At 33.9% G+C, this 23,795-nt stretch overlaps 1 protein-coding gene across 1 annotated transcript in view; it reads right to left on the reverse strand.

The window, feature by feature from the left end:
• The window catches only part of ANKRD30A (ankyrin repeat domain 30A), a 184,829-nt gene that overhangs the window by 85,419 nt on the left and 75,615 nt on the right, over window positions 1–23,795 (reverse strand). Inside the window, exons 8-15 of the mRNA XM_032259736.1 lie at window positions 23,387–23,795; window positions 19,654–19,684; window positions 16,902–16,965; window positions 9,061–9,151; window positions 6,841–6,869; window positions 6,670–6,742; window positions 3,528–3,589; window positions 1,981–2,096 (exon numbers count right to left, since the gene is read on the reverse strand). The exon at window positions 23,387–23,795 is cut by the window's right edge and continues 1 nt beyond it. Of these exons, the coding sequence (XP_032115627.1) occupies window positions 1,981–2,096; window positions 3,528–3,589; window positions 6,670–6,742; window positions 6,841–6,869; window positions 9,061–9,151; window positions 16,902–16,965; window positions 19,654–19,684; window positions 23,387–23,795 (875 nt within the window). The remainder of the gene's footprint in view (window positions 1–1,980; window positions 2,097–3,527; window positions 3,590–6,669; window positions 6,743–6,840; window positions 6,870–9,060; window positions 9,152–16,901; window positions 16,966–19,653; window positions 19,685–23,386) is intronic.

The following is a 23,795-nucleotide window of genomic DNA, read 5'->3' on the forward strand; positions in this document are numbered from 1 at the left end:
ATATATATATATATATATATATATATATATATATATGTATATATATGCTGAGTGATTAGAAGAGAAGTGATCTCGAATCAGAGGAGCAAATCATGACACTGAGAAAGCACATGCCAAAACTGAATATAGAATGCTATATGATGTCTTTAATTATATATTAAAATCATTTATCATTACAGTACAGACAGTCATCATGTTCTTTAATATGCCCTATAAGGTACACAGTTAGGATGAGAGTTCAGCAGAATGTAGAATTGACATCTCACCTGTGAATGTGTTATGAATTCATCAGGTTGGATATTATGATATAATAATAAATTAAAATATTCATTGTTTCCCATAACCATGTGGTATAATAGTGTGCCTACATTTTTGTATCTTCTGGCTTAGCCGTCTGAATACTTCTTGATACACTTATAGAGGAAGATGTATAAAACTCACCAGGAAAAGCATGTAGGATAAGCTTTCAACACTAATATATTTAAAACAAAATTAGTTGCAACAGACTTACTAAATAGTAACTTTTTCTGTATAAAAAATGGTCCAATATTCTATTAGTACTAACAATTTAAGTATTCAAACAATAAATTCAGAAATTTATGGTTTTTAAAGTTAGTCTGGTTTGGTGTATCATGTTATTCTCTAATGAATTTTTATAAAACACCAATTTTACCAACACAATTTGCTTCCTTAAAAATAAAACCAAGGCTCTTACATTCAAGTACATCTTATTCAAATTGCTAATATCAACAGAATTTACATATCTTTGATGCCTCATAGTAATAAAGAAAAGTAATGAGTCATGGAGGTTTAATCCAATTATAGTAATTCTCCTGATTCCAGTAGTCCCTGAAGCATCCACACTGTAACATTCTGCAGTAAAAATATTCTAAATGCTTCTGAAGTGAGTTCACTAAATTTTCCTTCTTAGAAACTCCAAAATACTCTCACTGGCTTCTCTCTTGTACCCTGCTTCCTGCCCCACAATCCCTCTTCCGTAGCAAAAAATCATCTCTAGATTGTGCTCTTGATTCATCCCATTGAACACCTGTTAAAATTATTTTTCTCACTCTTATACTTGGTTTAGTGATAATATCTTCCATCTATAATTTCTATTGCATTGTCCCTTTCTCCTTCTGCTCTGGCTAAAAAACATACTCAAAAATAAGAGCAATACAATGTTTTCTCTTGACCCTGTTATGTCTTGACCTTCTATCAGTTGCTATTCTTCCACATTTTTCCCATGAAGGCTTCTACTTTTGCCACTCAGGGCAAGGTCCAAAGACCAGCAACACCAGCGTTGTGTGAGAACTTACTGAAAATGCAGAATCCCAAGTCTGCTGAATCACAGTGTGAATTGTTAACAAGGTTTCCAGCTCATTTTCTTAAGTTTGAAAACTTCTGGTCTACACTGATTGTATATGACAAATTATATACATGTGTGGCTGTAGATATGTGCTTATTTTCACCTACTGTAAATAGAACACATTTTTCCACGGTAAGGTGCTTCTGTCCCTAATGGTGTCCTACCAGTGAGAAAGGCAGGAAGAGACAGAGTATTTATGCTGTGATTCTCTGGTAAATTTTGGTACTAGAAGGCCACTTTATGTTCTTCCTAAATTTCTAACCATACCCTATCTTTTTCTGAAGAATAATTTCAATTACCACCCTTCATTGCATAAACCTGCTTCCTGTTTCTTCACGTACCTTGTCTTTCTCTGACTTTATTTCCTCTTTTACTACTTTCTTCTTTCTAATTTTCTGATTTTCCTCAGGTCTTGGAATATCTTGAATTCGAACTAATAATTCAGCTCCTTTTCAGCACTCTCAATACAGTCTGTTGCCAACACCTGATAGGACGTATCACTTATCACCGTTTCGCTTCTCTCTTTTCCATGCTGGGCATTTAGGAGGTACTTTTCTTTGGCTATTAGTGTGTATCCTTCCTCATGAGTTTAGAGAAATATGCAGTCAAATGACTTGTTAAATAAAAAATGATTCTTACCTTCTAATTTTCCATTTATTGTCTTGATTTCTTTTTGATATGTAGCCTTGGGTAAACACACATCATTCTGTTGAACACTCTCAGGAAGACTCTGTTAAAAGTAATATTAATAAGTAAGTTTAATTTAAAAATCCTAATAAGAGTATCAAAATTTTCTAATTAAAAGGCAATTTTTAAGGCAAAATTTCCTACTTTATAGGCAATTTGATTTAAGGGCAGACATGTATTGAAAACCAAAACATTTCGGTGCAAAACTTCATACATGCTCTCTAGATCAAGCTTTTCTTTACCTTCATGTGGCTATTAACTTGGTTCCTGAGCAGGAAAAATCAGTCACATTCCCAAAAAAATTCACATGTGCGTGTTTCAAAAAGTAACTCACTTGAAAATATCTAACTTACGTTGCAGTTCTCATCAAAAAGAAATATGGCACTTCGAACAAAATACAAAACACTTGCTACTTACCATAACACATACTGCATTAAACATTTAAAATTTTCACGACTATAGAATTTAGTGTTAAAAATGATGCATGTCATGAAGACAGCTTTCAGAGTCTGCCATATAATGTCTGCACATAAAATTCAAAATACTGCTTTATTTAGGTAAACAGGGGCTAAAAATAATCAGAACATTTCTGATAAAATTTACGATGGGTGAAATAGTGCTTGAATAAAGTGAAAACGCGGTAAGAAAAAAAATTGTGTCATCTCAAAATGAAAGCAAACAAGTCTTTGTGTCTAATGACAAATTAGATAAAATCTATTTGTCTATTGACTTCCAACCTTTGCTGTGACCACCATGCAGCAGCTTCTTGTTTCTAAGAGGTCAGATACTTTCTACGGCATTCCACAGCTGTGACCTTAAAATACGTCGCTATTGCTTGACGCTTATGCTGCTGCAGCTTGACTGCCACAAAGGGACTCAAAAGGTTATATTTGTGAACATCATTTCTATTTTAAAAATACTACTCAACCAAGCTGTTGTTATTATAGTCCCATGGGTTTCCTATTCCTCATGCTTTTCTTTCTCCTGAAATGTTCCCTCAGATCTATACTGAATAGTAAAATAATTCAATACTTGCATTTTCCAGGCATTATCTTTTCAGGTCCCAAGCTTTACAAAACTACAGTTTAAACTGTCTCTCTATGAATCCAATTAGAACTTTTATACATATAGATATACCACATCATACATTTGCCCATAGCTGGACTCACTGCAATTCTTTAGTTTTTAGGCAAACTTACTGCAGGTTCCATGTGAACTCCTAGTGAGTTCGAAGCCTTATTTTTTACACTGTACCTCACTGGCTTCTTAATTTAATCCTACACATGAGCAGAATTTCACTATGAAGAAGTAATCTACTTAGCACATAAATTCTTTATACAGCATATTCTAAAAAATCAGAAAAAATAATTTTGGGGTGACATATGCAAAGGTGAGAAAATAAATCTAAGCCTCTGGTTTTATGTTGTCACATCATGCAAAACTAACATTAAAAAAATTCAGTAATACACAGTACCTCAGAATCCCAAGAATTTTTTTCATCTTTCCCTTCTTTAGATTCTGATGGGAACATCTGATCTATAAAAGGTTAATCACAGATGCATTCATGAGAACATTTCCCTACTATACATTTCAAAAACATATACGAACCTATTTTCATTCAAGAATAATTTTTTTCTTCTGTAGCCTGTATATTCTTTTTGTAGATTGCAATCACAACTTCTATAGTTAATCCATTAAAATTAAAATCTTAAAAATCTAAAAATTAACTTTGTCATTAATTAGAATGCAGAAAACTAGAAATTTGATTCACTTGTATAAATCATTTCTTCACAAAGCAGTCACATCCTTTTCACCCATGAAACACAGTATGTCCTATGTTTGCTATTCATTCAGAAAACTTTTATTACCTGTCATCTCTCATTTCTTTATAAATTTTTATTTTTTAGTATTACTTAGTTTGATCGTCTCAGCAATCTCTATCACACAGTTCTTCAAAAAAGATTATCAATCAATAAGATTTTTTAAGGATATTAACTTTTTGATGTCAGTAAAATATATGTCCAACTCTTTAAGTTTTAATATACCATGGCAGTACATTGGGTGTGGTTTGGATGTGTGTATCTTTTAGGAAGATAAGCTTAAAAAATTTTTATTTCATGTAAAATAAGAACTACTTTAATAACAATGACATAGCTCTCCCCAAATGCAACAGTATGTTCAGAGTCAGCTTATGATACCTTGGAGAAACATCAGAAATATATCGGAAATAAATAATTTCCTTAAGTAACCAGTGTTTCCACATGTTATAGGATTAAATCAAGGCCCACACAAGAATTGAAGTGCTTCAGTCCAATGAGACAGAAAATGAATTACTAACATATTAATATCCAGTTTTCCTTATCAACAAAAAATACAAATTACAACTATTTAAATCAGCTTAAAAGAAAGCAAACATGCATAACTAAAACTTAAAAGACGATTTAATCATTAAGGGTACCTTTATCATTTGACATCTAAGAAGTGTATATCTGGTTTAAAAAAGTAAATTAAACTTGTGGTTTCAGCATCCCTAAAGTTTACATTTCATCCAGAGGGTCCAGGAAACTCAAATCATACATTGGTAATTCACCATTTTCACTCATTACTAGAAGTGTATCCTGGATCATTTCAGAGATCTAACGTGTTGTTACATCATAGTTCTAACAATTTGTGGGTCATAGTTCTAATTGTTAGTGAAATGTATGATTGCACATGGAAATACTTTACATAGTTTAGTTTTCATTTCTAATAAATAAAAAAAATAGATATGATACTTTTGAGATATTAACTTTTTGATATGAGCAAAGTATATCTGGCCCCTTTAAATTTCAATATGCCATGACAGTATATTCAGTGTGTATCTGTTTTATTTATATAAACTTAAAAAATTGTACTGCATATAAATTAAGAACTGCTTTAAGTACAAAGAAATAGTCTTTTCTTAATGCAACAATATCTTCAAAATCAACTTGTGATGCCTTGGAGAAACATTAGAAATTTATAGGGGAAATGAATGCCTTAAGTAACCTGAATTTCCCACATTTCATAGAATAAAATCAAGGTCTACACAAGGCCCAAGGAGGACTGAGAGCCAGCCATGAGACAGAAAAGGAATATATAACAGAAATAATGTTCAGTTTTCTTTGTAAACAAAATTTTCAAATATTAACTATTTAACATAGTTTAAAGAGAAAAGCAAACATGCTCAACTGAAACTTTAAATATCATGTTAATATTAAGGGTACATTTATAATTTGACATCCATGAACTTTATATCTGGTTTTCAAGTGTGGTTTTAAGTTGTGACATGAGCATCCCTAAAGTTCAGGTTTCACAAAGAGAATCCAAAAACTCAAATGATCTGTTTGCTATTGGCCACTTTCACTCTCATTTTTAGAAGTGTATACTGGACTGTTCCAGGGAAATCATGTGTTATAATAGCATAGGATGGCCCATAGGTCTCAGTTTTCATTGTTATTAAAGCAGATGACTGTGCATAGTGATACTTGAAATATTTTGGTTTTAATTTCAAATACATCAAAAAGCAATAGATAAAACCAACTGAAATGAAGACTGAAATCTGCAGTTGTTTTTATTTTCATATATTTGTTTTTTGCATGAACACAGTTAATGAGTTGTGGTGTAGTCATATAATGGAATTCTATAAAGAACCTAATATAAACATAACCAGAGCTAATTCTGTCCATTATGAATGGTTCTAACAATTTAATGCTCATCTAAGAATGGTACAGAAAATAGCACACAATGTACAATTACTCACATGTTAGAAGCTGAAAACAAATTCTACATATTATCTATGACCATGCACATATGTTGTAAAATGTTGAAACATGCATAGAAATAATAACTAAAAAATAGCTTAGACAACTGTTTAACTCTAGGCATTGAAAAGACACTAAGGCCAAATGCTTCAGAATCACAGTTTTACAAAAATAATCACAAAGAAATGATTGCTTCTCTCATATTTAAAAAAAAAATTAAGGGTACCACACCGACACACCCACACCCACACAGGAACAAAGGTGCAGAACACACAGACACGCGTGCGACACACACGCGCGTACAGACACACACACACACACACACACACACACACACACACGGCTGCATAGAGTAAGCTAATCAGAATAGCTGATTTCCACAGGATTCTTCAAATGACTACATTCACATGAGGTAACCAATGTTAAAACACAATGGTTTGTCAACAAGTGAAGCTTTCCCTGAAGTAGAGAAGTAGAGGGTGGAATTTGAATTAATATTTGGAGAACTCATAAAATGTTAGTTTAAAAATTCACCTTCTTGAATCTTTAAGACTTACAGAAATTCCCAATACAAAACATTACAGTATCAGGACATAAAAGTAGAAACACCTGAAATTAAAGCCACGTTTTTTTTTTTTTTAAAGCCACGTTTTTAAAAAACTAATTAAAATTTGCATTCCTGTAAATATCAGTTTTTCCAATGTAGATACCAATATGGACATTGTTTAGTCAAATATTTCCATCAAATTTGAAAAATAAATCTTGGGAGATGAGACTATTAACATGCCTAGTGTTGAAATATTCATTTTAATATAGTTGAACAGCAGAATTTACCTGCTCTCAATGTTTGTTTGTTCTTCCGTTCTAAGTCTTTATTTGGAGCAGAGTTTTGCATTTCAATGGAGGGCTAAATTGGTTTGGAAGAAGAATGATTAACAATGAATGCATAATTCAAAAAACACATTGCTAATAAATAATTCAAGATAAAATTATAAAACTCAATACCTCAAAGTCAGAAGGCTTCTCAGGAGGCTCTATATAGAAAAAGAGATTTATCGTCAATCATAGGTAAATATGACAAAGCCAACCACAAATGAATGCAGTGATAGTAACTGAGTCTTCTTGATCAACTTTGAGAGTTGGGGGTTTTCTTTTAGTTTGTTTTTTTAGGACACTCGCATGACAGACATACACTGAAGGAGCTAGGAATCTAGCTTTCATAAAACATGCACTTAAGATTTCAAAAGTGAGAATGTGTCGTGCATGCAAAATGTGTTGTTATTAATATGTATAAGCTGGGTGGTAAAAAGAGAAATGATCCCTCATCAGAGGAGCAAATCATGACCCTGAAAAAAATAAATGTCAAAGCTAAATCTAGAATCCTACACCATATACTTAATGAAATACATTAGAATAATCTGTATCATTACATTCATCATGTTCTTTAATTTGTCCTACAATTGAGACGGTACAACATTATGATGAGAGTTCAGCTGAATGCACAACTGACATCTCAACACTGAAAGTGGTATAAATTGATCAGCTTGAATATATACTTAGAGAATAATACTAAATATATTCATTGTTTTCCATACCCATGTGTTGTCATCGTATGCCTACATTTCTGAAACCTCTGGTTTATCCTAAGAAATTTTCTTGATTTGCTCATGCAAACATATATGCAAAACGCATATAAAATAATGTGTAATGAGCTTTCAATATTGACATGTTTATTTGAAAATGTATGGCAACAGGCTTATTACATATAAATAACATTTCATATTTTTAAATCAGTACTATTTATTTTAAAAACAATGTTAGAATTGAAGTGATAAATTCAGTAATAATTTGGTTTCTAAATATCTGTCTGGTTTGTTTGTCATGGTAAAGGTCTAATAGATTTTTACAGAACAAAAATTTTACCAAAACATTTTGCTTCATTAGAAATAAAGCCAATGCTCTTACTTTCAAATATCTCTCATCTGCATAGCTAATATCAACAAAATACATATATTTTATGCCTCATAGTAACAGAGGAAAACAATGAGTCATGGCAGTTTACTCCAAATCTGTAATCCTCCTGCTTCTAGTTGTCTCTGGAATACCCACAATGTAATCTTACGGAGTATAAATATTGCAAAGGCATCTGAAGTGAATTCACTCAAATTTCCTTTTCTGAAACTCCAAAGTTGCCTAGCTATGTCCTTCCTTGCCCCATTTCTTGCCTCACAATCTCTCTTTCGTGGCCAAAATAATGTCTAAATCTGTGGTCTTGATTCTTCCCTTTCAACATCTTTTAAGATCAATTTTCCCACCACTTTCTTTCTCTTTGATGAGGGATAGTATCTGACATCTGTAATTACTATTTCTTTACCTCCTTTTTCACCCCTCTGGACAGAAACATACTCAGAAATAAAAGCAATATAATGCTTTCCCTTGACCCTGTTACGTGTTGACCTTCTATCCAACTGCCCTTCTTCCAGATTTGTCCAAAGGAAAGGTTATTCCCTTGCTACTTAAGAGTGGGGTACCAGGACCACCAGCGTCACTATCACTTGAGAACTTATTAAAAATGTCAGAATCTCAAGTGTGTTGTATCACTTTGTGCACTGCTAACAAGGTCTTCAGCTGATTTTCTGAAGATTGAAAACTTCTGGTCTATACTGAGCGTGTATGACAAATTATATACACACACGACTGTGCAAATATGCTTATATTCACCTATGGCAGATGAATTACAACTCTCCATGGTCATGTGCTTCCATCCCTAATGCCTTCCCACCAGTGAGAAGGACAGGACTGACAACATGTTTGCTAAATTCTCTGGCAAATTTTGGTAACAGAAGGTCACTATAATTTTTCCAACTTTCTAACCATGATCCAGCTTTTTCTATAGAATTATTTTATTTTACCAGCCTCCATTATATAACCCTCATGCACTCCCTGTACTCTCTGTCTTCCTCAGTCTTCATTTCCTCTTTTACTTCTTTCCTCAGGTCTTTGAGTATCTTGAATTTAAATTAATAATTCAGCTCTTTTTTTTCTTTTGGCACCCTGAATATCATCTGTTGTCAACACCTGAGAAGACATATAACTTTCATTTCTTTTGCTCTTCCATGCCATCCATTTAGAGAATAATTTTCTTTGGCTATAAGAGTTTATGAGTCCTCATGCGTTTGACAAACATTTAGTTAAATGATGTTTGAATTAAAAAATGGTTCTTACCTTCTATTTTTCCACGTATTATCTTGATTTCTTTTTCATATGTAGCCCCAGGTAAACAAACATAATTCTGTGCAGCCCTCTCGGACTTAACCTATTAAAGTAATATCAATATATAATCTCTTTAAAAATTTTTTTTTTCTTTAACAAAGTCTCACAGGGTCGCCCAGTGGTATGATCTCCTCCTACTGCAACCTCTGTCTCCTAGGTTCCAGTGTTTCTCCTATGTCAGCCTTCTGAGTAGCTGAGACTACAGGTATGAACCACCACCTCTGGCTAATTTTTTGTATTTTCAGTACAGACAGGTTTCACCATGTTGGCCAGGCTGGTCTCAGACTCCTGATCTCAAGTGATCCTCCTGCCTCGCCTCCCAAAGCTCTGAGATTACAGGCTCACGTGAGCCACCATGGCCTGCCTCAATAAATAATTTCAATTTAAAAAATAATAATGACTACCATCAATATTTTCTATTTAAAATCTTTTGCAAAACACATTTTTTTTACATTAAAGATAATTAGATTTAAGGCTGTTCACATATTGAAAACCAAAACATTTCAAGAGAAAACCTCACATATGTTCTGTGGATCATGCTTATCTTTTATCTTCATGTGGCTATTGACTAGGCTACTGAGCGTGGAAAATAAATCATATTCACAACAAAATTCACTAGTGGGTATATTTCAAAAAGGAATTAAGTACAAAACATCTGCCTTACTGTGTAGTCAGCACCAAATATAATAGGGCATTTCAAACAGAATACAATGTGATTAAACATTTGATATATGTATAATTACAGAATTTCTGTTAAAAACTATGCATGGAATGAAGGGAATTCTCAGAGTATGTCATGCGCAGTAGAAACAGAACTCTGTAGAAGCTGTTTCATTTAGGAAAACAAGGGCTTAAAATAATAAGAATAGTTTTCATAAGCATTTTGCTGATAAAGAAATGCTTGAATAAAATGAAAGATTTATAAGGAATATGTCTATTTATGCTATTTTTATAGGAAAGAAAACAATTATTAGATAAAGCATGCAATGAATTGTTAAGACATAACTTCAGAAAAGTAGAGCAAGCATTCATAAAAAACAAAGAATAAAAACACATATTCATCTGGGCACAGTGGCTCACGCCTATAATCCCAGGACTTTGGGAGGCCGAGGCAGTCACATCACGAGGTCAGGAGATCAACACCATCCTGGCCAACATGGTGAAACTCTGTCTCTACTGAAAAAACATTAGCTGGGCATGGTGGCACGTGCCTGTAGTTCCAGCTACTCAGGAGACTGAAGCAGGATAATAGCTTGAAACCAAGAGGCAGAGGTTGCAGTGAGCTGAGCACTCCAGCCTGGTGACAGAGTTAGGCTCCATCTCAATAATAAAATAAAATAAAATAAAAATAAAAACAAACAACAAACAAACATCTATTCATGAAACATCTAATATGTGCCAGACACGTATTTGCAGATTGTTCTTCACCTTAGAATAATGAGGGTGATGAAGACATTGGTGGTTATGCCACTTTCTGCTTCCTAGTCATTCTAGGTTGTTAAGAATAAAATGAACAAAGATGATTTGCTGTTCAATCTGCTCAGAATGTCTTCATCCTAGACTTTCACACGGCATGCTCCTCATCTTTGAGAAGGGAGATTAAATGGCAGTCTCAGAAAAATCTACCCTGACCATAGAATTCCCCTGCCACTCCCATACCCAGGCTAAGTAGAAAGTTCTTCAATTCTCTATCCTAGCATTCTTTGTTTTGATTTGAAGAAAAAGTTAAAGTGACTTAGAAGTGTTTTGTATTTGTTACTCTCTTCCTACTACCGTAGCATAATCCCTCATCTTGGATATTCAGAGACTAACTGCCTAGCACACAGTGGGTACTCAGAAATAGCTCCAGGCCAAAACGTTTAAAATCTCCTCAGGAAAGTCTAACTTTCCAAACTGCTTTGTTTCTATGGAAAATCTGTAGCAGTAGCCTGCTGCAAGTTACCATCCCTTTACCACAAATTAGAAATCCACATGCCTGTTCTTGCTCCACATTCTTCTCCTAACAATACTGCTTTCATTTAAATGCCACTTTGATCGTTTTGCCTTATATTTGTATACAGACTTTTCCAGTTTACAAGATGTTTTCACATTTGTTACAATGTTATTTCATCACGCATACCTAAGAGGTAGATATGAGCACTATTTTTATAAACAAGGTTACTGGTATTTGATCAGGTTAAATAATTTTCTTCTCAGTTCCCATAGCTAGTAAGTGACAGAACCAAAATACAGACTTATCTTTGACATCCACTCATTGCTGTTACCACTACACTGCTGCTGCTTTAGATAACTGGTGAGGCCTTTCCTATCTCTTCCACCTTCACAGTTGTGACCTTAGAATACATCATAATTATTTGATATGTATGTGGTTGCAAACATGGCTGCCACAGAGGGACTCAAAGAGTTCTATTTGTGAAAAGAATGTTTACTTATTAAAATACTACTCAACCAAATGGGTGTTATATACAGTTTTACAGGTGTCCTATTTCTCATGTTTATCCAACTCCTGAAATGTTCCTTCAGATCTATACTGGAAAATGAAAATATACCAATACATCCAAGTCCCAGGCATGATCTCTTCAAGTTCCAAGTTGTATAAGGCTAAGACTACAGTTAAACTATTTCTCTCTGAATCCATTTAGAGCTTTCTTACATCTAGCTGTACACAGAATCATTTATTTGCTCATAGGAGAACACAGAGAAATTATTTAGTTTTCAGACCAGCTTAACTTCAGAACTCAACTTCACTAGTTCTTAGAAGTCCTAGTGACATCTAAGCCATATTTTCTGTTGCGTTATTCTACGCTGGCTTCTTATATTAATCCTGAAAAGGAGAATAATTGCTCTATGCAGCTGTTACCTGCTTCACACATGATTGTAAAGTATGTTCTGATAAATGTCAGAAAATTATTTCTTATGAACACATGCAGACGTGAGCAAATAATGTCAAATCATCTTTTTATATCCTAACATAACTCAACATACTGCCATAATTGGGCCATATTTGGAAAGAGAGACAGAGTGCAGAGTCAGGACACAAAGACTCTAGGAGTCTATGTGCAATAACATGTGCAAAACAATAAGGCATGAAATAACATGGCAAATTAGGAGTGCCAAAGTGATGTGGTAAAACTGGAATACAGCCAGAGGAAATGAGATGAAGAGGTAAAATGGGGCCAGACCATATAAGATACTTGTGATGCTAGAACGTGAACTTACCCCTTCGTGTTGTGGGTATTCGCTCAATGTGCAGATGAGTTACATCATTACAAATATATTTTAGAAAGTGCACCCTTGCAGCAATGTAAAGATAGATGAACACGGGGATACGGGGCAAAGCTAAAAGAAGTACTTCAAAATTATAGGTAACGAGTTAATTATGGTAATAAGAGATGGAAAAGTTTAAGAAGGTAGAAACTACAAAATTTGGTGTGTGACTGGATAGGTGATGTGGAGGAGGGTTGACGTGTAGGTTGTGGGGGAGACTCGAAGTGCAGGTTGAAGCGCTCGAGCGTTTCACCACTACTTCCTAGGTGTTATTCGCTAGGATGGGGAAACCAGATGACAGCGTAGATTACAAAGAATCAGAAAAGAGTCAGGAAAATAATAAAAATGATGTTTTCCGTTTGAGACCCATAACATTTGAGGCATCCAAGGGGCTTGGAAGAAAGATCTGGATAAATACATTTGGAGTATGGGTAGACGACCTACATCAGGAAAATTACATAGTGTTACGAAGATAAATGTTTATAAGATACACTAAATGGGAAGAACTAAATAACACAAACCTATGCAGAATGCTGACATTTTTAAAATGAAATCAAAGGAGAGAGAAAACATGGGATTAAGTTTCTCCATTATATATGTCCAAATTTGTTTTGAGAATATAATTGTATTTATATTGGTAAATATTTATTTCTGAAATATTATTGCAATATGCATAGTTGAATTGAATGCAAACATTTAATTCTAAAACACCAATTGAAGGTTCTGCCAAAGGACTTTTACAAAATTTAACCTTGAAAGTTTTAATTGTACAAGAGAAATGCTTAACTAATAATAGAATTATGAGGCATTTTTAAGTACTACTATAAGGTGAGATAGAAATGTGAAACCGTGTTTTAAAATTCACATACTTTTCTTATGTTCCTGGAAACAGTACAATGCTAGCTCAAATTGCCCACTTACGTCATATAGGATGGTAGTTCAAAATTGGAAAAAAAGATTTCATATAAATCAAATTAAGCTATAATTATTCAAGTTGAAGATTTAATAGTTTTTACCTATATCTATGATTGTCAAGCATTCTCCCGTATTCACAGGAGAAATGAAGAAACTAAAATTTCAAGTCACAATGTGCCCACTGCAAGACATATTTTTAAGAGTAAAAAAAATCTTCTGGTGATAATTTTGTATATTCTGTTAACAATCTTTCCATACATTTAATTCTATGATAATAAGTACTTTACTTTTAAAAATTCACAAATATCGATCACATTCATTTGATGTGTGCATATACCATTACATATAGATATTAAGAGCAAAAGATGTCAGAATATACCTCGAGATGAATAATTTCTATAATTAATTCTTTGAGAGTGTTGTAGCTTAAAAATGATTTTTTGTTTTTCAAGAGATCCAGATAAAAGCCTTGTTCATATGACTAGAACATTTAATTTTAGTAAAAAGATTAAATAAAATGCTTGCTTATTATTTTAATCACTCTCTATTAACAAAAATATTCAAAACTCCTACCCAGGTTATTCCAAAGAGTAAGATAAATGAGGTAAACAACCTAAGAATATATCAAACATTAAATTAGAAATCTTAAACAAGAAAGCAAAGAGTCAAAAATTAACTCACAATTAAGCTGACAAGTCTTAAAACAGATCTCACTTTGCATTCTTCATTAATATAAGTAAAAATAGATTAAATATAAAACATAAATTTACTAAAAGAAGTGAGAAATTTTCTTTTCTTTTCAATAATTTTTTTAGTTGATACAATATAAACATACACGTTTTGGGGTTACACATTATAACTCAATGCATTTACATATCAAATCAGAATAATTGAGATATTAATCACCTTAAGTATCAATTTGTCCTTTATGCCACAAATATTCAGATTATTCTCTTCTAGCTATTTTAAATAGTACAAGAAATTGCTCTTACCTGTAGTTGTCTTTATATTTTCTTTCAGCTTTTTATCAAAATCAGTTATAAATCACTCAAAAACAACTGAGCAGTATTTTATTACCTGGCTATCATTTCTTAATTTTTATTTTAAATAATTTATATCATATTTCATTCTAGACAGTTCAGGCACTCATTTAAACCACGCTTTTTCTGTGTTTTATAATAATCTGTCTCACCTTGACTCTTCTATGCAGTCTCTATGTTTATCTTACCCATCTTCAATGAATTATTTCCTTTCATCCCCTTCATCTAATTGATTATTATGAAAAACTAGTCGTATCCATTGGAGCATTTTTTAAGCAAAATAACCTGGGACAAAAATGTACCCTTACATTGTTTATAATATTGTAGACATAATTAACATCAAAAAGTTTAAATTACATATTATATTTTGTAATATCTCTTCATGATTTACAGTTTTATTAATTACTTCTTGTGTGGAAAAATGTGAGAGTTTAGTATTTATAGTACCTTAATTAAATGGGTTTACATTGAAATAGTATAGGTTGTTTCTATTCTGTATGTCAAAACCTAAATTTAAATAATTGTATAAATTTGGCTTCTTCCATGAAACAGAAAAAAGAGAAAAAGTCATGGGGTGGGAAGGGCCATGATTGATAATTGAAAACCATACATAACAACTAAGTAGAAACCTGTAACTAAATATGTTGAGCATTGAGACAGAGATGCCCTAAAAACCAGACACTGAAGAAATGTATTCTGTGAAAAAAAAGTATCAGGTAAATCATTTTTAAAAAGGCGGAGGAGGAGGGAGAAACAAATAACAGACATGACCAGTCAATCAAGTACGAGCTCCAGTCATGAAACAAGAGAAAAAAAAAAAAACTACTCTACAATATGTGATGAAATACATACAATAGACACTTTTGTTTGTAATATATTCCTATAATGCTGATCAGCATTTATACTACAATTAGTTATTTGGATAATACCTGTGTAATAATGATTTTAATTTTCTTATTATATAATATGACATTCAATTGGTTAAACATACATAGTCTTCAGAGGCTACCTATAAGCTAGGACATTCTTACTACAGAGAAAAAAAAATTTTTAAAAGGATAATTCATAATCTTTTCACCTGAAAAAACTATTGGTAATCAGAATCCCAAAGGGTAATGTATTGCTTGAAAAGGAGTGTTTAATATAAAATGAGGTGCGACTAAAATATGTTAAATTTTTAAAATCTAAACTCCACTTGGAGGATACTAGAAAATACAGTGTAACCTGCTTTCCTATTTACTATGTATCTCGAATTTACTGACTTCTTACTTAAGACATATTTTTTCAATATATCTCCCCTGAACTTTTGTTTTCTAACCATTAATAGAAAATAGAAATTTAAGCCATATTTTGATACGCATTAATATTAATTATTAGATATATTATTCATATGATCTTACTTGTAACATTCCATTATACAAAAATTCATTTGTCTACATATTTATTCACATTGAAAACCTCTAAAACGCTTTTTAGACTGTATCCTGGGTACTCTAGTATGCACACAAGTATGTTTTCTAACCTCCAGTATCTCATAGTAATGCAAGAGCTTCAAAATGATTATTTAAACGACTAAATACAAAATCTTCTGAAATTTAAAATTTACAAATGTGATCAAAGATTTTTGAATTATATGTTTAAAAACTACAATTTTAAAATTCTGAAGTTAAAATCTTACCATATCCTTATTAAGAGTCTTTGCTTCCAGAACTGGTTGTTTACTTGGGGTAAAACCAGCATTCTTCATTTAGATGAAGAGTTTAAAGTATATTTTTCATGAAATAACTTAGAATAACACACTGGCATCCCTTAGCAATACAGATTGTGAGAAAGAGTATTTACATTTCTAAATTTCTACATTGTTTTTCTAATTAGAGATAAGGTCTAGCAATGTTGCCCACACTGATCTCAAACTCTTGGACTCAAGCAATTTTCCTGCTTCAGCCTCCCTGGTAGCTGGAACCACAGGCATGTACCACCATGCCCAGATAAATTTTCACAACTTCTAATATTATTTCCATGTAATCCAAGAACCAAGAAGAGAAACTGAGAAAAAGCTCTCTTCTAAAACCTACATGATATCAAAATAATAAGTGCCAAAAAGCCATGTGGTACAGTTTAGGAATTTAACAGTATCAGAGAAATTCCTTGATTACTATAAGTAACTGAATCCATTAAAGATAAATTTAAGGAAGAGTTTCATTAAGTTACAACAGAATAATTTAAAAAGTCACAGTAAGAATACTTATGTAAATAAATGTTTACCAAAATTTATATATTCTTTATAGTGGAAAATGTTCTTCTAACCTGTCACTAGGTAATCTCCAGCCCATTCCGTGTTTTGGCCTTCACCGTCTCAAAGTATTTACCAAACATTTATTATTTACTAAAGTAAAAAATAAATTTTTAAACCAACTAGTCATATTTTTATAAAATGTTTCTATCTGACCAACTTTCTATTACCAACATAAAATAATGATACTTATAGCACTGCTAAACATGAAAAGTAAGCACTATACAGAACTAGAGTACACCTGAGAAAATCAGTTAGTTCACAAGAGACCATTTTACCTTGTCAGCAAGTCTGAAGTCTTTCTCAATTTTTGTAGGCTGTAAATTTTCCATAGATGGTTTGCTGAAAAGATTTTAAAGCAAAAAGATACAACAAAAATGAGCAAATTCATGTATTTAAAAAGAAACTGCTAGCTCCTGTCTTGGTGCCCACTCTAAAAAATGAAAACAAAAACAAAATCTGGGGGAAGATCAGTCCTTCTCTATATTATATTATGTTTCTCGTTATAATTATAATATGGCCTCTGTTTTAAAAAATATTTTAATTACATATTTTAGACTCCACCTCCCCAACATTTAACAACCAATGAAGTCTCACTTTTGGTTCCGTAACAAATAGTTACAGCCAATATAATGGCATACCCAGAGTATAATTTGTACTCACAAACCATCTGTCCTCAAGGATAAACTGAAAATCTACTTAATGGTTGACATAACTTCTGCTATCTAAACTGGAACAAGCTTGATAACTAAAATGAGGTAGAAAGATGTAGTTTCCTTGTCCATTGTCCATTATCTATCTCTGATTCAAAGGCTAATCTGTGTCACTGGAAAATGACATTCTTTGTTTCCCAGCATAAAAACCACTTAGGAAGTCCCTGTTGCTTCCCTTCACCCTAAAACACTACAGGGAATGCCCTGAAATATTTGAAGTGTTGAGAGTCTGAACCTACAAATGTCAAAACACAAATGTATATTTGCTATTGGGAGTACTTTTCTCAATAAATATTGAAACTAAAAATAATAAAATTGGATTTCTTATTCTATACTGGTCATTCCTTGTTCAAGTCTACATAAACTAGCAAAGCCTTAAAAATCTTCATACCCAAGGAGAGAGACTTCTAGAAAAACTGAGTCTTGGTGGTTGAATTTCTCTAAGTACTATACATATACAGAGAGAAAAACCTGGAATTGGGAGACACTGTATATACTGAAAGTGTCACCCGCTTCCAGATCTTTGTTCAGCAGGGCTTCATGGCAGTCTCCAACCTTTAAATATTCAGCTCATCAAACCAGATTACCGGAAAGATAAACTCTAATCACCAACCTAGAAGCTCTGCATTTACCTGTTTCTGGAAATCACCGAAATGGAGATTCAGTTAGGCATTCACTTACAACATAAGCATGTTACCAAAAACCCAACTGAAGCTCCATGACTTTTTTGCCAGCCAATCTTACCCCTGCTTTACATGTACATGAGTAGGTCATCAGACACTTGGAAAAAGTGAGGCAAAGGATAGGGGGCACCTGCCCTGGGCCACAGATCTATGTAATTCGGCAAACTTCAGTCTCCTAGCACTCAAGGCACTCTAAGCCACTTTTGTGAAATCTGGGGTGAAAGAACATAATAGGACATTTCTATATCTCATAGAGACTTTTTGCCAATAGCTCAATTTTTAAAAAAATCTTTCAATGGAGCGCTTGAAGTTTGTTCATTCCTCTAATTAAACAAACAAAATACAGTGACCTATTCAGGACTTCCTTTGAAACCTATTTCAATATGCCTTTCTAGATGACTCCCAATGTCTTTTGTGTTTTTGTTCCTCTAATTTATCTTCATCAAACTTGTCAGAAGGCCAATATTCTGATCCTTTTGGTAAAACGCTTACTCCTACCAACCTGAGATTGCTTCTCTTCAAACTTAGCATTTCCCTGATAATTTCATTCTTACTTACTTCTACTGGGTTCTCCAGCTAATTCCATTCTTATCCTTTTCCATTGGTTTAATTAGACCCATTCCCTCTTCGTTTCTATTATTCAAACACTCACTTACATGATGATACAGAAACCAGAGTAATGGGCTTTAAAATGAGCTCAAATGTTACTTCTGCTACCTCTTATATTTGAATAAGTTACTTTGAGTTTCAGATTCTCCACCCGAACAACCATTCTTCCAGGTATTAAATACCGGTTGAAATATGAATGTACTTTGATTATTCTCTGAGAGTCCTTACAACCCTAAATTTCCATGTGCTTTTCATTTTAGGTATAGAAAAATGGGGCTGGCAGAAAGGAATAAAATAATAGAAGAAAAGAACACCAAGGAAACCAGAGAAGAAAGTAATCAGGAAGAGATTTTTAAAAGCCATGGAAGAAGAACAACAAACAAACAAACAAAAAAACCTCTAAAAATACTTAAAAACATTTAGATATATGTAGGTAATCTCCATTAACAGGTAAAATAGACCAGGATTTACCTGGTCTTGCTTATGAAACAAAAACCTATGTCTTGTGTCCACAGCTAAGTAAGATCTGCTCTAAAACCTTTCATGGTAAAAGCAAGGTACTGGTTACCAGCTCATCTGTCACACACATTAGAACAAACTCTTGGATTAACCAGTATTCTAAGGGAAAACTCTAAAAAAAAGTTAACATACAACAAATTGTGACTTTGTGAATTGACCTCATCTGTACCTGTACCTTGATTCTACTGATGCACAGACTCAACCAAACTATGCTGAGTGCCAAAAGAGGGATTTGGAAGTAATGGCGAACTCAAGGGTCGGCTACCTTTAATCTATGAAATCATAGGCCAATTAATCAACCTCTCTGAATCACAGTTGCCTGATTAATATAAAGTAGGTGACAGTAGCACAGATACTTTGCAAAGCTGTGTGACGACTATACGAGATGAAAAATGTTAAGCACGTAATATATTGTCTAGCCCAGAGAAGAATACTCAACAGACAGTGGTTTCTTTTCTTTATGTTTTTAGTCAACATACACGTTTTAAAAAACTGTAAAATCTTACCTGAATATAGACTTTACAGAATTCACATTCTCTATTAAAAAAAAGAAATACATTAAATCAACAAATATATACAAAATATACAGAATATTAAAAACATAAGATGGCATGATGGTACATTACTGTAATCCTAGTTACTTGGGAATGTGAGGCAGGAGGATCACTTTTGGGAACTAGATATCTGAGAGCATCCTGGGACACATAGCAAGATTTCAACTTAATCCAAAAGAATCATGCACACTTTCATGCATGCTTCTGGTCTTCTTTAAAAAAGCATAATACTGGCTGGGTGTGGTGGCTCACATCTGTAATTCCAGCACTTTGGGAGGCTGAAGCAGGCAGATCATGATGTCAGGAGTTCAAGACCAGCCTCATCAATATGATGAAACCCTATCTCTACTAAAAATACTGAAGAAAATTAGGCAGTTGTGATGGTGTGTGCCTGTAATACCACCTACTTTGGAGCCTGAGGCAGGAAAATCCTTTGAACCCTGGAGGCAGAGGTGGCAGTGAGCCGAGAACGCACCACTGCACTCCAGCCTGGGCAACAACGGGAGACTCCATCACAAAAAATAAAAAACAAATGCATAATGCTCTGACACTTTGTTACCAAGACTCAGATGATTTGATGATTTGTGACAAAGCATTCCTTTGGGACCATATACTAAGGCTATAGTAAAATTATTAAATATACTATTGGTAGGCAACTAATGAACTGAGAATTATTATTTCTCCTCCTTAGTAGTTCTCACATGCAAGGAAGAATAGACTTGGTCACAATTTAATATCTACAAGTGAACTACAGTATACAGTAGTCACAATCCAAACAGAACCATTTAAGGCTGACAGAAAATTGTATCATTAGCCAAGTAAGTGGATAATGTCAACCTTAGAAAGCATAATTTCTAGAGAAATGAACTAAGAGCAGTTAGAACAGAGTATACAAGTCACTCTTTATCTGCTCTATGGGTAGATAGGAACATATACAACATGATTTCCCTCTGCTCTTATACCACAAGAATCATCAAAACAGAAGACTTCTGCAACCAAGTGTGTGGGGGATTTTCTCCACCAACAAGTGAGCAATCATTTCTGTAGCACATACCAGCTGGTTGTCCTCTATTCAATTCCAGCACTTTCTATCTAGAAATAGTGTCAGATCCCAAGGCTCCGGTCTCAGTCTCACAAGACTGCCCTACCACACCAGTTGCAAATCTGGGTCTCTAAAACTTCTAACCATCTTGTTTCAAGTTGGGGTTCCCATGACTCCCTCTTTGGGCTTGAGCAATATGCTAGAGTGCCCCAAAGACTAAAGGAAACACAATCACCAGTTTATTATGAAGGATATCACAAAGGAGACAGGTGAAGAGATGCATATGGCAAGCTATAGGAGAAACAGTATTGGGCTTCCATTCCCTTCCAGGGCACTTCAGCCTCCAAACACTTCCATATATTCAGCTATCTAGAAGGTCTCTGATCCCAGTCCTTCTGGATTCTTAAGAAAGCTTTATTAAATAGGCATGAATGAATAAATCTGTGGCCACTGGTAATTGACCTAAACTTCAGCTCTACTCACCTCCTAGGAGGTTGAGGGGTGGGTCTGAAAGTCTCAAAACTGTAATCATGCCTTGTTCTTTTATTTGGGAGAAGCTCCTATCCTGAAGCTAGGACTACCAGCCCTCATTCAATTATTAGCATAGATAGACACCATTTTGGAGATTTTAAACATTTTATGAGTTGTATGCCAGAAAACAGTGTTGAAGACCAAACATATATTTCTACATATAATATCCATGGTTTTGATTTCTGTGATTTCAGTTACTTGTGGTCAACCATAGTGCAAAAATATTAAATGGGGAATTCCAGAAATATACCAGTCATATGTTCTAAATAATGTGTCATTCTAAGGAGTATGATAAAATATTAAGACATCTTGTTCCAACTCACCTAGGTCACATATTATCCCTTTGTATACACTCTCTGCCCATTAGTCATCGAAATGGTCTGTACCTGAATCTCAACCATCAACATTATCATGGCTCAATGATCCAGGGCCACATTAAGCAGATGATCCTCCTTCAGATGTATAGTCAGATATCCAGAAATTAATAGTAGCCTAACACCATATGACAACACCTACCTCATTCCCCTGACCTAATCTCATCACATAAGAATTATATCATCTCACAATCATCACACCAAAGAGAAAGGTGAGTACAATACAAAACAGTTTGAGAGACCACATTCACCTTAGATTACAATATATTTTTATTGTTTTATTTTATGATGGGTTATTGTTAATCTCTTACTGTGCCTAATTTATAAATTAAACTTTCTCATAAATATTCACATATAGAAAAAATGTATATATAGGGTTCAATACTATCCACAGTTTCAGACATTCACTGGTGTCTTAAAAAATACCTCCCATGGATAAGGGTGAATGTACTTATTTGTGTGCGTTTCCTAGCTAAACATGACCCTTTAACTTATGGCTTTCACAGGGGAAAAGAAACTGTACAAATCACTATTGTTATTTTTTAAGTTAAAAATATTCAGTAAAACAAATCAAAATAAAATAATGGCGTAGAAAGACCTACATGCTTAAATATATCAATTGAGCTTCTGAACTTGATTCATTTTTCCCTGATGGGTCAAACTTTCATAATAGATTGATACTAGGTCACAGACTGGTGACAAAAAAGACTATAGCATGAACTACTACAAAAGCTTCCTTTGCCTTTAAATCTTATTATGTGATTACCCTCCAACTATCTTCTACATGAAGGGCCAGCAAACTATAGGCCACAGACTAAATCCAGCTTACCAAATGGTTTTACTTACAAAGTTTTATTGGAGTATAATCATGCCTATTTGTTCACACATTATCTATGACTGCTTTCACCTTACAATGGCAGAGTTGAACAGCTGTGATAGAGACCTCATGGTCTAACATATTTCCTAAATGGCCTTTACTGGAAAAGTTTGCCAATTTCTGCTTTATACCACGACTAGAATGCCCTGATACTCAAATCTAATCTTGTGACCCCCCTGCTCAAACTTTTCCAATGAATGCCTGCAGAAAACGTTTCTGGATTTCTATGCACAGCCACTATATATTCTTTCTGGCTGCAGGAACATAAGTTTACTTAAGATATTTATTATTCCATTGCCCCATCCCATCTCCAAAAAGAGAAATCATTATTGTAAGCTAATCACAGTAATTACATACGCTTTCCTAGTGACTGGTTTACAAACCAGCATGTGGTATAATCTAGGCAATGAAATGTTACAGGATTACCACAAGATTCCAAGTTTTCTTCCTATTTAAAAGAAGCATGTGAACAAAAGCAGCACTTTCAGCCATCGGATACTGTCTTGAGAAAGCATGTTGATTATAGCTGTTGCTAATTAGCCAGCCATGAAAGGAGAACAAATAGGGCAGTGGGGAGGGGAGTGGGATACTAAGATATTCCTGTACCACCAAAACAAATTTGGTTCCTATGGTTTCAGCCATTGTTAGTTACTTCATCTAGTATTTAGAGCTAGAAGTATTCTGAGAATTTTTCCAGGTCCTACAGAATAAGATCTACTCATTTCTATACTATTAATAAGTGTTGCCTAAGCTTGCTTATCTAGATATTCAAGTCATTCCCAACCACTCCTATATCACACTATTTCCACTAGGGAACCTGAAGTGCCAATAAACCCTACAAAGTTCACTCAAGCATCTTACCATTTGTACGTGATTTTGAAGGTTTTTCTTCTGTGGAACATTCGCTCATCTTAGATATTCCTGTTTTCACAACTTCAGTTTTATAAGATGTTACTCTTTCCAGGCGTTTAGTGTTTTTAGACTTTATTTTTTCCGGCCATGCGATCTTCCTAGGTCTTCCTTGTGCTGTCCATGCAAATTTCTCAGATGTTTCTTTTACAGGCTTCATAATTTCCCTAGGTGTTTCCTCTGCTGACTGTTCAATCTTTCCAGATGTCTCATTCCTCAAATACCGAATTTTCTCAGATGATCCTTCCACCAAGGGTGCAGCCTTCTCAGGTGTTTTTTCCACCAAGCATTTAACCTCTTCAGATGTTCTTTCCGCCAAGCGTGCGTCCTCATCAGGCGTTCCCTCCGCCAAGCGTGCAGC

The sequence above is a fragment of the Sapajus apella genome, unplaced genomic scaffold (genome assembly GCF_009761245.1).
Source record: "Sapajus apella isolate SASKATOON/1434 unplaced genomic scaffold, GSC_monkey_1.0 scaffold111, whole genome shotgun sequence".
In the NCBI taxonomy this organism is placed as follows: domain Eukaryota; kingdom Metazoa; phylum Chordata; class Mammalia; order Primates; family Cebidae; genus Sapajus; species Sapajus apella.